Source organism: Chrysochloris asiatica, unplaced genomic scaffold (assembly GCF_000296735.1).
Source record: "Chrysochloris asiatica unplaced genomic scaffold, ChrAsi1.0 scaffold00054, whole genome shotgun sequence".
NCBI classification, from domain to species: Eukaryota; Metazoa; Chordata; class Mammalia; order Afrosoricida; family Chrysochloridae; genus Chrysochloris; species Chrysochloris asiatica.
Window position 1 is genome coordinate 10,121,853 of NW_006408572.1, and position 15,861 is coordinate 10,137,713.

Sequence of the window (15,861 nt, forward strand, 5' to 3'; positions counted from 1 at the left end):
AGACCTGCCTAATTGTTCTTCCATCTGCTTTGTTCTTCCATTCCCCTCTCCCTTCTTGAATATTGCCCCCCTCCCCAGCACCCAAACTTGTCTAATTCCTGCCCTGTGCTCTACCTTCCCCTCCCTCCCCTCACCCACCCCCAACATCCCAGGAATCGACTCTTAATTTTGGATTTCTTTGTCATAGTTATGGCCAACCATCTGCTGGTGCCTATCATTGTCTCATCCTGTGTTGCTTTGTGCACTTTTCATTTTTCTGGGCAGCTTCTGGGAGTTCCTTATAGGTGTAGTAGGAGACCATGGAAGGAGAAGCCTTTCAACAGTGTCTTATCTGAAGTTCCAGGCATGACAGTGCGGGTAGGGGTTGGTACAAATGTTCCAGGTGGCACCTGAGTCCTGGAGCGGCAGTTACCCCCTTTCTTCAATGACTCTCATTCTGGGAAGGTAGAAAGGAGCCCTGTAGGTTATGTGTTGGACTGCTAGCCAAAAAGCTGGCAGTTCAAACCCACCAATCACTAATCAGGAGAAAGATGAGGCAGGAGAAAGATACACAGTCAAGCTGCTTCTGTAAAGATTTATAGCCTCAGAACCCCTGTTGAGCAGTTCTACTCTGTCCCGGTGTGGCGCTGTGGGCTAATGCACCAGACTGCAAAACCATGTGAACTGCAAGGTCGGCAGTTCAAGATCACCAGCTGCTCCTTGGAAACCCTGTACAAGATCACTATGGGTCGGAATCGACTCGATGGCACTTACCAACAACAACTCTTTCCTTATGAGCTCTCTGTGAACCAGAATTGACTGGAGGGCAGTGTGTTTGGCTTTTTGGGTGTTTGGAGAAATGGAAGAAACATTTTCACAAGTGTGCATTAGAGGAGACAGGAGGTCCCTGGGGAAGCTAGGCCCCTGCCGACGGTTTTCTTGCTAGCTAGCTGGCTGACTTGTCTGCATGCCTCCTCCTTCCTTCTTTTTTCTTCTATCCTCCCTCTCTCCTTCCTTCCCTTCTTTCTCCCTCTATCTGAGTCAGTGTGTGCTGTGTCCATACACAGTTCTGTTCCTATTTGTGGCCTCAATATTCGGGTAGTGATAAGGCAGATTGCACTGCTCTCTTTGCTTTCACCCTTCTGTGGACTCTGGGTCAACGTTGTTGTTGTGACCTTTACCACCAGTGAGTTAGGAGGACATGACAATCAAACCCACGAACAATAGGATAGGCGCCCCACCCCCACCCCTTTTCTCCTAGGCTTCCTCATTAGGTCTCTTCCTCCTATCTCCAAGGGCCTGTGGAACCCACTTCCTGCACTTCCCAGAGACCCTCAGCCTGGACCAGCTCACCTAGACAAGGCAGGTTATCTTTCTATCTCCTGTATCTGTTCTCCAGGCTGGCCAGCACACCTTTCCTTTCCTCCAACTGCTCCATCATGAGATTCCTACAAACAGCCTGTCCCGGTTTACTCCAAACTGCCAGAGCGCCCCAGGCCAAGGCCAAGGGAAACACATTAGCAGAACTCCCCAAGGCTTGACCTTCTGGGACACGGCCAGGCCCCGCCTCTTGATAGGCCCCGCCTCTGTATAAGCCCCACCTCTGAATAGGCCCCGCCCCTGGATAGGCCTCGTCTCTGGAGTCGGGTAAGCGAATCTTAGGGGCCTCCCTTTCCTAGTTCTCAGTACTGGCCTTCTTCACGAAGTGGGACCCAGAGTGGTGTGGGGCATGGGGCGTCAGGGGGTGAGGAGTGAGGGGGGGGGTGGCCCGCATCCACGGAAGAATTCTTAAGAAGTTGAGGCACTGGCTGTCTTCCTCAGAGCCGGCGAATGCTGGGTGCTCCCCTCCCCTGCTAACTCACCTTGGAGTCTCACCTGCTGAACTCTCGCTGTTGCCTTGGCCTTCCTGAGGTGACGCCCGGCATTTCGCTGGTTGACCCGACTGGGGTCGGTTTCAGGTGGACTCAAACACTTCCACGTCCAGCCCACGAGAACATAAGTGTCTGCAGCATTAGCTTTAATCTCCAGTCCCTGAACCACTCTGCCTTGGGGCTGCATCTCAAAGTGCCTCACATTGGACCCACGGACTAATCATAAAGTCCAGTGGTACTACTTTTCCCCACTAATTTTGTTTTCTCCCGTCAACAATCTGCTTCTTCCACTCCCTCTCCAGTTCCTGAAATCTCCTCTCTGCCTTCTGAAGCCTTTCCCCACTACATCCATCTTCAGAAGTCTGAAATACTTGATTTGGGAAGGGGTTGGGGTTAAATCCAGTTTTTTCGCAATTCTTTTTAAGAAAAATACAAGATATGAATTAAAATTTTGGTACCAGAGTGAGTTTTTATTTAGAATGAGAAAAGCAATAATAAATTTCTCATCGAAACAGTTGACAAATCCAACAAACAAGCCCCAGAAAAACAAGACTGTTACTAATTTCTTAACACATCTCTAGTATTAGTCTTCTGTGATCTTTGGCTGTTTACTGTCATTTCCTCTTCATGTGACATGGATCTCATTATTTTCCACAGAGAGAATTCGGTCTTTGCTTTAGCATGATCTATTGAAATGTAAGTACAGACATACTTTGTTTTATTGTGTTTCCCTTTATGATATCGTGCAGAAATTTAACAAATTGAAGGTTTGTGGCAACACTACCATGAACAAGTCTATCAGAGTCATTTTCTTGTCTCTGTTACATTTTTAGTAATTCTCACAGTATTTCAAAGTTTTTCATAATTAGGCCAATCCACCCAACCCATTGTCACTTAGCCAATTCCAACTCATAGCAACACTAAGGCTGTAAATCTTTACTGGAGCACACAGGGTCAACTCCCCCAGCATTCTCCACCAACACACACACAAATACTGGTGAATTTGAATTGTGGCCCTTTTGGTTAGCAGCCCAAAGATTAATAGATTACAGTATATTGTAAACATACCTTTTTTTATATATATGATATTTTCCGAGTTTTTATTTTTTATTTTTTTAAGTTTTTATTGTGAACTGAGTGATAGTTTACATGGGAGAACATCGGCTTTACACCAGCGTTTCATTGCAATGATTATAGTCTCCTCCGTGCATCATCATTCAATAGTATTTGTTTCCATTCCCTTTGTTAGTTTAACTAACCGTAGGGCACATTCTGCAAGCCTCCCTCCTGGCCGCCAGCACCCAGTCCCTCTCTTTCCATTAAACATAACTTTTTACACTGGGAAACCAAAAAAATTCATGTGACTTGCTTTATTTCTATATTTACTTTATTGCAATAAAGATTCTGGAACCAAATCTGTAATATATCCTAGGTATGCCTGTACTATTATTATTTTGCTGTTGTTAATATATATGTATTTTTCTTTGAGGGACTAATATTCTGTTACTGTGATTTTTGCTTGTAGTATCTTGCCTCACATCTCCAGCTTCCCAACCTTGTTGTCCCCATTTCCCAATCCGGTTTGATGGTTGTGTGAACCAACCCTCTGTATCATTCTAATACATTTTTGTAGTCCTAAATTGGGAATATTCAGAGGAGTTTCACCTCTGTGGGATGGGACTTTGCTCTAAGAACCCTGGAAATGGAAATAAAGGGATGCCAAATAGGGGAATTTAGGAAATATTGGTGTAAGGCCCATGAAAGATGAGAGAAGCGGCAGGTAATGGTTAATGAACATGGGCTCTGGAGCTAGTCTATGGTTTATCAGTTGAATTATCCTCTGAGTGCCTCAATTCCCTCATTTCTGTACCAGGGAGTTGTTATGGATTGAACTGTATCTCTCCAAAATGTGTGTTGGGATCCTAACCCTATACCTGTGGATGTAATCCTGTTTGGAAATAGTTGTTTTTCTTACATTAATTAGTAAGGTGGGTTATGATTCTAATAACTTCTGAGTTACAAAACAAGTAGATTAGACACATACATATATGGGGAAAGAGATGCCATCTGAAGAGGGCCAAAGAACCAAGGAACACCTGGGACTACCGATAAGGCAAGGGATCGACACGGTTAAGACTCTGATTTGGACTATTAGCTTCCAGAATGATAAGATTTCTGTTCTTTAAGGCCCCCCACTTGTGATATATTTGTTACAGCGGCATTTGGAAATGAAAATGTGAGGATTGTTCAATTTGGTCCTTTTATCCAGGGCGAGGCAGAAGATTTAGAATACTGTTGTTAGGTACTGCCAACTCATAGTGACTCTGTGTGTCACAGTAGGACTGCCCCATAGAATTTTCTTGGCTATGAACTGCAAGGTTGGTAGTTCAAGCTCACCAGCTTCTCCTTGGAAACCCTATACAGGGTTGCTATGGGTCGGAATCGACCCGACAGCACGTAACAACAACAACAATCCTTACAGAAGGAGATTGCCAGATTCCTTCTCCTGAGGAACAGTTGGACAGGTTTAAACCACCAATCTTTTAGTTAACAGCCAAGCCCTTAACTGTTGTTGCCACCAGGTTCTGAAGATTTAGAATTGTTGTTTAGTGCCACTGAGTCCGTTTTCAACTCATAGCTACCCTGTATAAGGTTTCCGAGTTGCAACTGGTGGGTTTGAATCACTGACCTCACAGTTAGCAGCCCAGTGCTAATCCTACAGCACTACACCAGGACACCAAGATTTGGAATGTTGTTGTTAAATGCTGTCAAGTCAGTTCCAACTCATAGTGACCCTGTATAGGGTTTCCAAGGAGCAGCCGGTGAGCTTGAATCACTGACCTTGTGATTCAAACTGACTTTGCAGTCCAGAGATGATTTGGAATAGCAGGGTAAAAGTATAGAATGCTGTATGTTGATTTCATTCTCTGATACCTACAGCCACAGACACGTAGCTCAGCCTCAAAGCTTCACCTCCCAAGAGAAAAGGAACCTTTGTACTCAGTTTCAGGAAAAAAAAAATCCCAGAAAAGAATCTAGTTGGATCCAGCTCAAGTCAATCATTTTGAACTTGAATTATATACTCATTCCTTCACAGCCTCCACTGGAGCCGCAATGATGAGTTTCCAGGGATCAATACACAGGAAACAGATAGCGATACAGACAACACCATTATGACTGGTAAAGATGTTTGGGAAATGTGGCTTTAGTGCTTTTGGCCAAATGGTCTTTTTAACAATTCATTCCTGAATTAGAATTAGATAGACTAGGTGCAGAATTAGGCAGATGTGTTGCATTGGGCAAATCTGCTGTTAAAGACTTCTTTAAAATTGTAAAAAGTAAAGATGTCATTTTGAGGACTCAGGTGTCCCCGGCCCAAGCCACACAGTATTTTCAGTTGCCTCACATGCATGTGAAAGCTGGACAATAAAAAAGAAGTTTGTTGAAGTATGGACACATTTGAATTATGATGTTGGTGAAGAATATTAAGTATAGCCAGGGCTGCCAGAAAATGAGCAAATAAGAAGTACAGCCAGAATGCTCCTTTGAAGCAAGGCTGGCAAGACTTCATCTTGCTTACTTTGGACATATTATCAGGCGGGACCTATCACTGAAGAAGGATATTATGCTTGGTAAAGTAGACAGTAAGAAAGAGGAAAACCCTTAATACGATGGATTGACACAGTGACTGGTATGTACTCAAACACACCTACTATAATGAGGAGGACACTGCTCTGGGCAGTATTTCATTCTGTCATATGTGGGGTCTGCTATGAACTAGTACCAGTCACTAGAGCAGGGTATCGTGTTTGGTAAAGTGGAGGGTCAGAGAAGAGGAAGACCCCCCCGATGAGATGGATTGGCACAGTAGCAGCATCAATAGGCTCAAACAGAGCAATGATTGTGAGGTTAGCCCAGGGCCAGGCAGTGTTTCCTTCTGTTGTGCATAGGGTTGCTATGAGTCAGGTACCAACTCGATGGCACCTAACAACAATGATGTGTTAGAGATAACTCCACAGCACCTAACAACAACAGCAGAGTGTTGCTGGGTATTGTAAACGGTTAAGAGCTTGGCTGCTAGCCAAAAGATTGATTTGAGTCCATCCAGAGGCTTGTGGAAGGCAAACCTGGTGATCTACATCTGAAGTCATTGAAAATCCCATGGTGTACAGTTGTATTCTGGCATACCTAGGGTTGCCTTGAGTCAGAATCTTAATGGTCACTGGTATTCTGGATTGATAATGGAAAGGTTGGTTGGCTGGGCTAGGGACCCAACACCTTTATGAGATATAGGAAAAAGTCACTCCTTCCTCCAGGCCTATGCAACCTCCTTTAGGGAACATGGCTTGTTGAGCAGAATGCAGATCAGACTTCAGTCCCCTCTCCTCGCCCAGCTGTTTGCTCTTGTGCAGTGCACACCCTGTGCAACTTTATATGGAGGTTCTGTTGTCAGCTCCTCTACTCTTCCCTTCAGCTCTCTTTTCCTTCTTCCGCTTTCCAGCTTATCTCTTCTAGACTTTTACTTGGGCAACATTAAGACTGATAAAAGTATGTTTATTTTTGTAACCTGTAATTTAGTCTTCCGAGTTTTGTCCATCTGTTGATTTGAAAAGTCAAAGCTCAATTAACAGTGTTTACCATACATATTGTGATGGTATAAACACCTTTCATTGCAGAGCTATCAGTCACTGAGATGACATTTCCTTTCTTGAGCTATTTTTAACTACCTTTGGAAAAACAATCTTTGCTATATTCACAGGGTTATATGAAATATGTTATTTATAAATGACTAGACTGTGATGAGTACCTGAGCGCTTATCACCCTAACAACTAGAAGATTGCCAATAACGTGCATGTACCTGTCCTCTTTCCCTGTGTTTCCTGAAATGCAACCACCACACAATACTTTGTGTTATCATTCCACTGCTTTTTAGAAAATACTCTGCAATCATAAAAGTCTGTGTGTTTAACCAAGGCATTGCTTACTTGTGCCTGTTTTGGAGCTCTTATGAGAATAGTATGTTGTGTGTAGTTAGGTTTCTCATGAAACATGATGTTTCAATGATTCTTTCATGCTGTTGTATAATGATATTGACCCCTGGCAACCTATGACTTAACAGAATAGAACTTCTCCATAGGGTGCTTGTTTTTTTTTTTTTTTTTGAAGGGGCTGCGTTGTGATATTAATAGAAACAGATCAAAAGGCCTTTCTTCCACAGTATGGCTGGGTGGGTTGTTGTTGTTGTTGTTAAGTGCTGTTGAGTTGGTTCTGACTCATAGCAACCTTGTATAGGATTTCCAAGGAGCAGTTGATGAGTTTGAACCGCCGACCTTGTGGTTCAAATCGACCTTGAGGTTGAATGCTTATCCTATGGCGCCTCACCAGGTTGGGTGGGTTGTTGTTTGTTGTTGTTGTTTAGTGCCGTCGAGTCGGTTCCGACCCACCAATCTATAACTTAGCAGTCAATCAAACCATTTGAGCCACAACTGCTTGTTATTAGGAGAAACTCCAGGAAAAAACAAAATCAGATGCAAGGAAGGGAACTCAATACTGATGATGACTGCCTCTGCATGAATGACGTTCCCGATGGCCCAGTACCTCCTCTACCAGCACTGTCCCCTCCCCGACATCTTCCAAGTTCTACCTCCAGACCCAGGTGCCCCTGACTGAGACTGATTATTTGAGGGGCGGGGGGTGTGGACCCTGGCAGGGCCAGAGAATGTTTGGACTTGGGACTGAGAGGTCCCTCTCAGAAACTGAGGACCGTCCATGTTTCCCACCAGGTGGACCAGAGGAGAGTGTGCCCTAGAAGAGCAAGATGCTCCTGGAGGGGTGGGGAGCAGAGACGGAGCCCTCACAGGATCTGAATCTCCGATTCCACGCATTACTGAACTGCACACCTGACTGTGCGATTCATGATGAACTCCCTTTTTGTTTAAACTAATTTTGGCTCCAGTCATTTGCAGCCACTAATATACAAAGACTCGTGGTGTGGTGTTGTAGGATAAGCACTGGACTGCTAACTATAAGGTTGGCAGTTCAAACCCACCAGCTGCTCCTTGGAAACCCTATGTAGTCGCAGTGAGTTGGATCTGACTTAATGGCACATAACAACAACAATATACAAGGATGTCTGCCTGGAATTATCCTCTTTATTGTTGCCCTTTCGTTTGTGGAAGGCCACAAAACAATGACAATAACTGAACCAAAACGTTGGAGGTTTGAGTCCAACAGAGAGACCTTGAAAGAAAGGCTTAGTGATCTGTGTCTGAAAGAAAACTCAGCCATCGAACATTTTGTGGAACACATATCTATTCTGTTAGGTACAAAGTCACCTTGAGTTGGAATTGACTTGGTTTACCGGTTGTTGTTGTTAAGTGCCGTCGAGTCGGTTCCGACCCATAGCGACCCTGTACAGGGCTTCCGAGGGTGTAAATCCTTACGGGAGTAGACAGCCTCATCTTTCTCCCACGGAGTGGCTGGTATGGTGTACCGGTAGTGGAAATTTATTATGAATCAGTAAGTGCTTGTGTTCTTTAATTCACTCAATACTCAAACCAGCTCTATGAGGTAAATATTATTATCTCTGTTTTACTGATGAGTAAACCAAGGCATAAAAAAGCTACATGACCCACCCAGGTTCATGGAGGCTAAGAAGACTCATTATTGATTCTTAAGATGGTCAGATTCCAAAGCCTGTGTTCTTAATTGCACGAACCATTGTCTACCCAAAGTAAACCATTTCTCGTGGGATTCAAACTCACATCCTCAATTTGGGAATTCCAAGGGGCTAGTGGAGGTATGGGCTCTCTGGATGTTGCAAACAATTTGCACTCATGGTACTGTAGGATAAGCACTGAGGCTACAAGGTCCGTTTGAACTGCAAGGTTGGCGATGCAAACCCACCAGGGGGTCCTCATAAACCCTGTGCAGGGTTGCTATGAGTTGGAATCGACTCGATGGCACTAAACAAAACAGCAAAACTAACCTAAAAGTTGGCAGTTCAGTTCATCCAGCAGTGCTGCTGAAGAAAGGCCTGGCAATCTGCCATAAAGAGTATAGTCATGAACTGCCAACCTTGAGGTTCGCGATCCAGTGCTAATCCTACAGCACTGCACCAGGAGTCCCCTAGAAGTGATTAGTGTTAAACTGTTTTCCTAGAACTTAAAATGGAAGTTGGAAAAATCTGTTCAGGCTGCTTGACACCCTCACATCCCCTCTGCATCCTCTGATACTGAGAAGAAACAGTGAAAAGAAGAAGAAACGGAAGAGGGAAGGGATTGGCAACTATGGACCAGAAGTGAGTAGGGAGAAGGCAGTGTGGTACAAAGTAGTGAGAAGCTGACCATGTATTTGGAGGACAGTTCTAAAGAGCAGTGGAAAAATCAAGACCTAACCAGTTGCTTTTGTGTCAGTTGTGACACGTATACAGAGTAGAATTGCCCTCCTTATGGATGCATATTGCTACGCCTTTTTCCCTAGCTGCCTCAGGGTGAGTTCAGACCACCAATCTTTCAGCTAGTAGTAGGGCCTTTACCCCTTTACGCCACTCAAGGACTCCAAGAGCAATGGAGGAGCATTTTCCTGAGGATAATGGGGAAGCATTTTCCTTCCCCTCCCCACCAGTGAGCACTTGGGGTGGGGGTTAGGAAATGGGGAGACTATTGTTCTTTTTTTATTATTATTTTTCAATAACTGTTTTATTGTGAATTATGTGATAGTTTACATGGGAGAACATTAGTTTTACATTCATTCTATCATGTATCGTTTCATTGCCATAGTTATAATCCCATCCATGCATCATCAACCAATCAAAGGGTATACCCTGCAAGCCTACCCACCCCCCACCCCCGGTCGTCAGCACACAGCGCCTTTCCCTCTCTGGATCTCAGGTCCCTAGCCACTCCATCTCTCCATGTCAACGTCTCTGCCTCCTTCTCAGGCATTACTGCTTCTCTGGGTAGGGTGCTGCTCTCTGCTCTTCTCCATTGATAGTCCCAGGGCCCTCCGCTCCTAGACTGAAAAGTTAATCACTCCCCTCCTTGCTATAAAATGTCCACCTTTACATTCCCAACCCTCACAATCAGTCCTGATAAGAATTATTCACTATTGCATCACAAGAGACCCATCTGCATTTCATTTTATCAGCCCTTCTTAGACAGTTTGGATACTACTCACTGGAGACTCTACCTTCCTCCATGCCCTCTGGATCTAGGTTCCCTCTTGAAAGCTTGTAAGCCAGTCACTTCTTGCCTTTGTAGCCCCCCTCCCCCCATTTTGGGTAGCCAATGTCCAAGTTGCCCATCCCTGTCTACTCTTTGTGTGGAGGGGGTGGAAATGATTCTTGCAGTAAGGATTTATTCCTCTTTTAAGCTACTGCATCCATAGGTGTAGGTCAAGTTCATTAAATTGTATCAGATGATGCTTTTTTCCTCTTCTTTCTTCTTTGGGTTGAGCTCTGATCATCTAGTCATTGAAGCCAGGTCAAGTGGGTATTATCTGCAAGTGTGGGTGTTCTTGCATCTATCCGCTCTCTTCTTATCAGCTGGATGCTTCATTCTCCACTCTAGTCCTCTGTGGCTGTGTCACTGACTCTGAGCCCAAGAGTCCCCAGGTCTTGCCACACTGCTGGCCAACCAGGTCTCCACCTGGGTTCACAGGAATCTATTGAACGTTGTAGGGCTTAGCTTGCTGCGAGACCATTCTTCTTGGGCGAAGGGAAACCAGAAACTAAAGGGAGGCATCAGATCCACAGTTCTGAGCTGGGGCCTGAAGGAACAGAGTGTCCTTGGTGAAGGTGCTGAAGGTGAAGGGCTGCGGCCCTCCTGTCCTGCTGAGTGGGTGAGGGATCCTGTCCTGGATCAGGAGCTCAGGTGCCTAATAAGACGCCCCCCCCCCCAGGTCTTTTCCAGATTCTAGGACCTATGATGACAATTGCTTTGCCTGAGGAAAATATTTAAAAGATGATGGACAACTGATGAGCCTGGCAAGGGAATGGGGCAATGTTGTTGAGGATAGCTAAAGAGACAAGGAATTCTGCAGAGGGGAGCAAGGACCTTTGTGGTGAACTCCAAGGGTCATGAGGGTCAAGAGGAGAAAGTGATGAGCAGCAGACACCACCTGGGAAGGAAGGGGAGGGCTGGAAGGCAGCACATAGTGGAAGCAAGCCTAGGACAGGTGAGAAAGTGCGGCTCCCCACTTCCCAAAGAAAGAGGCAGTTGCCCATGGTCCATTGCCAGGAGTCCATGCTGGCCCTGCGATGGACAACTACCTCCAGCTGGACATTACAGGTGCTGGCCTCAGAGCTCAGCCTAATCACTTTCATCCTGCTGCTGGTGCTGGTCTTCTCCAAGAAATGGCTGTACCTCTCCAGGAGCCGCTTCTACCAGCGCTGGCCAGCAAATGTCAGTGCTAAAATCCACACCAAGGCCCAGATCATGTCCATGGGCTCTTGCATATCTGTCACAACCTAGAGCATGGGAAAGGTGAGGCCCAGCTCTGCTTCTCTCCAGGGCCTCCACATCCAAATTCCTGGTATTCCCACCCCTCTCCCTCCCTCAGGGCATTCTCACTTTCGGGCTCATGCCCACAAAATAGCTGTGCTGGCACTGAGATCTCCAATGATCACTTTTCTCCCCAAGCATGACCCATTGGGAAAATGTTACTGCTTTGAATAAGGTTAATGGTCAAGCTTGTGCTTATCAAAAAGTTACGTGGGTGTGGACTCTCAGCACAAGTGAAAAAAGTAACCGAACCAGTTGGTGACCAATTGATTCTGATTTGTGGCGACCTGTGCTTTTCCGGGAACTGTACCCTCAGAGCTTTTGAAACCATATCACCAGACCCTTTTGTATAAGACCTCTGGGTGTGTTCAGAACTGGGAATCCTGGAGCAGAACAGATTGACAGCCTCGGAAGCCCTGTCAGGGTTGCTGTGAGTCGGAACCAACTCCATGGCACATCACCACCACCACCACCACAACTTACCTTCTCCTGGGTGGCACAAAAATTTAATACAATCAGTTATTAACTGAAAGGCAGAAGTTTCTTGAAAGAAAGGTCTGGTGATCTTCTGAAAAAAATCAGCCATTGAAAACCCTATGGAGGCCTCCTCTGACATACTTGAGGTCACCATGAGTTTGGATTGATGCAAGGGCAACTGGCTCCTTCCCCTGATTCTTGTTGTTGTTGTTGGTGAGTGCCATCGAGTCAGTTCCAACCCATACAGCTACCCTGTATAGAGTTTACAAGGAGAGGCTGGTGAGTTTGAACTGCCGACCTTGTGGCTCAAACCGACTTTGCAGTCCAGCACACTAACCCACAGTGCCACACCAGGACTCCCCGTTGTTAGTCACATTCTATATTGTCCCCTCACCACTGAGTTACTGGGCCTCCATTCTCAGTTCTTAGGGAAAATCAGAGCTTTTGACCTCTGTTACCATTTCTTCAGAGTCCTGGTGTGGCGCTGTGGGTTAGTGCCATATTATCATCACATAGTGATAATATGTCTGAAGTATGAAAAACGAAGTCTGGCCATCTTGGCTTCTAAGGAGCATTCTGGTTGTGCTTCTTCTCACACAGATTTGTTTGGTCTTTTGGCAATCTATGGTACTTTTAATAGTCTCCTCCAACATTATAACTCAAATGTATCAATTCTTCTATGGTCTTCTTAATTTTTTTTTCAAATGCATATGAGGTTATTGAAAATACCTAGACATCTTTGCCCTTGAACACTTTAAAGAGATCTTATGCATCAGATTTGTCTAATGCAACACAATGCATATGATCAAGAGCCCGTGATACTGAAGGAAGAAGTCCACAGTACACTGAAGATATTGGCAAAGAACAAGGCACCAGGAATTGATGGAACACAAATTGAAATCTTTCAATAAATTAACAACGCAACACTGGAGGCACTCACTCATCTATGTCAAGAAATTTGGAAGACAGCTACCTGGCCAACTGATTGGAAGAGATCCTTATTTGTGCCCATTCCAAAGACAGGTGACACAATGGAATGTGGAAATCATTGGACAGTATCATTAATATCACATGCAAGTAAAATTTTGCTAAAGATAATACAAAAAGGGCTACAATAGTACATTGACAAGGAACTGCCAGAGGTTCAAACTAGATTTGATGAGGACGTGGAATTAGGGATATCATTGCTGACGTCAGATGGGATCTTGGTTAAAAGCAGAGAATACCAGAAAGATGTTTACAAGGTCTTTATTGACTACACAAAGGCTTTTGATTGTGTGGAATCTGACAAGATAAAGACAACCTTGTGGGAAATGAGTATTCCAGGACACTTAATTGTGCTCACGAGGAACCTGTACATATGTACATAGACCAAGAGATAGTCGTTCAAACAGAATGAGGGAATGCTGAATGGTTTAAAATCAGGAAAGGTGTGCACCAGGGTTGTATCCTTCCACCATACTTACTCAATCTGTATGCTGAACACATAATCCGAGAAACTGGGTTATATGAAGAAAGCGTGGCATCAGGCTTGGGGAGGAAGACTCATTAACAATTTGCGATATGCAGATGATGCAACTTTGCTTGCTGAAACTGAAGAAGACTTAAAATACTTACTGATGAAGATCAGAGACCACAGCCTTCGGTATGGGTTGAGCCTCAATGTAAAGAAAACAAAATCCTTACCACTGGACCAATAAACAACATCCATATAAATGGAGAATAGATTGAAGTTGCCAAAGGCTTTATTTTGCTTGGATCAACCATCAACCCTCAATGGAAGCAGCCGTCAAGGAATCAAAGAACTTATCTGTTAGTGGAGGCTTTTGTATTGTTGTGTACTGAGTAGAGTTCAGCAAAGTTTCCAATCTGAGATGGACTAGGAAGAAAAGCCTGGAAATCTAGTTCTGAAAATCAGACAATGAAATCCCTATGGATCACAATGGTCTGATCCTGTTGTATGTAGGATCACCATGAGTTGGGGGAAGAGGGCACAAAACAGTGGCTAACAATAACAATAATTTAAAAAAATACATCTCTTATTAAATTTCTGATTGGGCATACAAATAAACTTGTAAAGTACTACCCTGTACCTAGATTTTGATGCATAATTCTGATTATCTCCTTAACCTTATTCTCAGGAAGAAGCATTGGTAGGTCATAGGGCCTTAACAATTTGCAATTTTTGGCTACTTTGTGCCAAATCACCAGAAATACTGCCCATAAGCAGTATGTGAGAGTAATTGTCCTTCACTGCTGTTGTTAAGTGCCGTCAAGTTGGTTCTGACTCCTAGCGACCCTGTGTAGGTTTTCAGCCATGACCTTGTAGCTTATCCTACAGTACCACACCAGGACTCCAGAGTCATACATTTGTTGTTGCTAAATACCATTGAATCGGTTCCGACTCAGAGCAACCATGTATAGGGTTTTCGAGGAGTGGATGGTGAGCTTGAACCACTGACCTTGCAGTTCAAACTGGCATTGCAGTCCAGCACATTAACCCACAGAATTACAGCCCATACACTACGTATTGTCAATTTTATTTTGAAATTTGATAATCTGATAAATTAAAAAAAAACAAACAAACCTCATTTAACTTGCACTCCTTTGTGTTGGGTTGCATATGTTTACTGGGCATTAGTGTTTCTTTTTTTTGAGAACATCAGTTCAAGTCTTCTGTCCTTTTTTTTTTTTTTTTTCACAGAGTTGATATTACCAAACAACCTCAATATTAAGAATCTTTACTTATTTAAGTAAAAGTGGTATTTCATTTTTGCTTTAAATCTGTATATCTTTGGCTATTAATGAACCTGAACATTTTCTTGTATTAGCTTATTTGATTATTTCCTCTTTGATGAAACTGGTTTTTTCTTTCTGTTTTCTCATTCCTCCCAGAGACTTTTAAACAATGGGCAAATCAGCCATTCTATGAGCTGGCCAAAATAACCTTCTACTTGGCCCTTGGTCTGGGCTTTGTTCTCATCATCTGGTTGCATCTGCCATACTTGCCTGGTCTACAGAGGTTGCCTTCTTTTGGCTGGATTGGGACCATCATGAGCTTCTGTGAAGGTGCCCCCTAGCTCTGGAAAAGGCCTTGAGTTTCTCCTAACCCACTCCTTCCTGGGCACTTCTCTCTTTCCTCTTTTTATAGGTTTTGTGGGTGGTGAGAGAACAGAACTAGTAGTTGTTGGTTGAGAATTGTGATACATCCTTTCTCTGCCACTCAAGAGGTGGAGGTAGAGGGGCTGATTCCCATGAACCTCTGGGGCCATGACTCTATGTGTGGTGATGGGAGTTGTGGTTTGTGGCTGTAGCTTAGCAGATGGGGAAGAGTCCCTGTGTGATTCTTGGATGAGGATGAGACTTCTCCACTTCTTGTCTCCCAGTCACCTTCATTTTCTTCACCCTCATGTTGTTCCCTATTAACCTCTGGATCTTTGAATGGAAGAATAATTTATCAGTTCCCATTGGCTGGAGCTATTTCGTTGGTTGGCTGGTGTTTTTTCTGTATGTTGCCTGTGGTAAGTGGCCCTGCGGTTCCTAGGGAAAGAAGCGGGCATGGGTGGAGCAGAGGGGTGGCATTCCCCAGGGATAGGTCCTTAGGAACTTATCTTCCCTTTGGCCTCACCCTGTTTCCCCCCCACTCTTTAACTTTTCTTTTCTCCATTCTCTGTCCTTACCCAGCGGTCCTTTGCTACTTCAACCAAAACAATTTCTGGAGTCTGGTTCTGACACGACCCTTTGGCACCGTGTCCTGCAGCAGTGTAAGTGCTGCTGAAAACTTTCTGAATGAGGACATAGAGACTACTGGCTGCAAGCTGGAAGCCGAGAATCTTCGGAAAAATGATATCCCTATACCCTTTCCTGAGGGCTCCTTAGGCATCAGGTTCTGTCCATTTTTCTGAGTCCCTCTCCTCATCTTTCCCCCAGACCTTAAATATGTTGCCCTCTCATCAGTGGGAAGAATCAGAAAGAGAAGACTTTAGGCCAGCTTTGCATTCCTCTTCTTTGTTCCTGCCTTGCTTCCAGC

The 15,861-nt window shown here is 44.4% G+C and overlaps 1 protein-coding gene across 1 annotated transcript; it reads left to right on the plus strand.

The window, feature by feature from the left end:
• The first annotated feature begins 11,075 nt into the window (after positions 1–11,075).
• ODF4 (outer dense fiber of sperm tails 4) lies at positions 11,076–15,736 on the plus strand. The gene is given in 4 exon segments (XM_006878271.1): positions 11,076–11,298; positions 11,301–11,336; positions 15,218–15,352; positions 15,516–15,736. Coding segments are annotated over 4 exon segments (615 nt in total).
• The last annotated feature ends 125 nt before the right edge of the window (positions 15,737–15,861 follow it).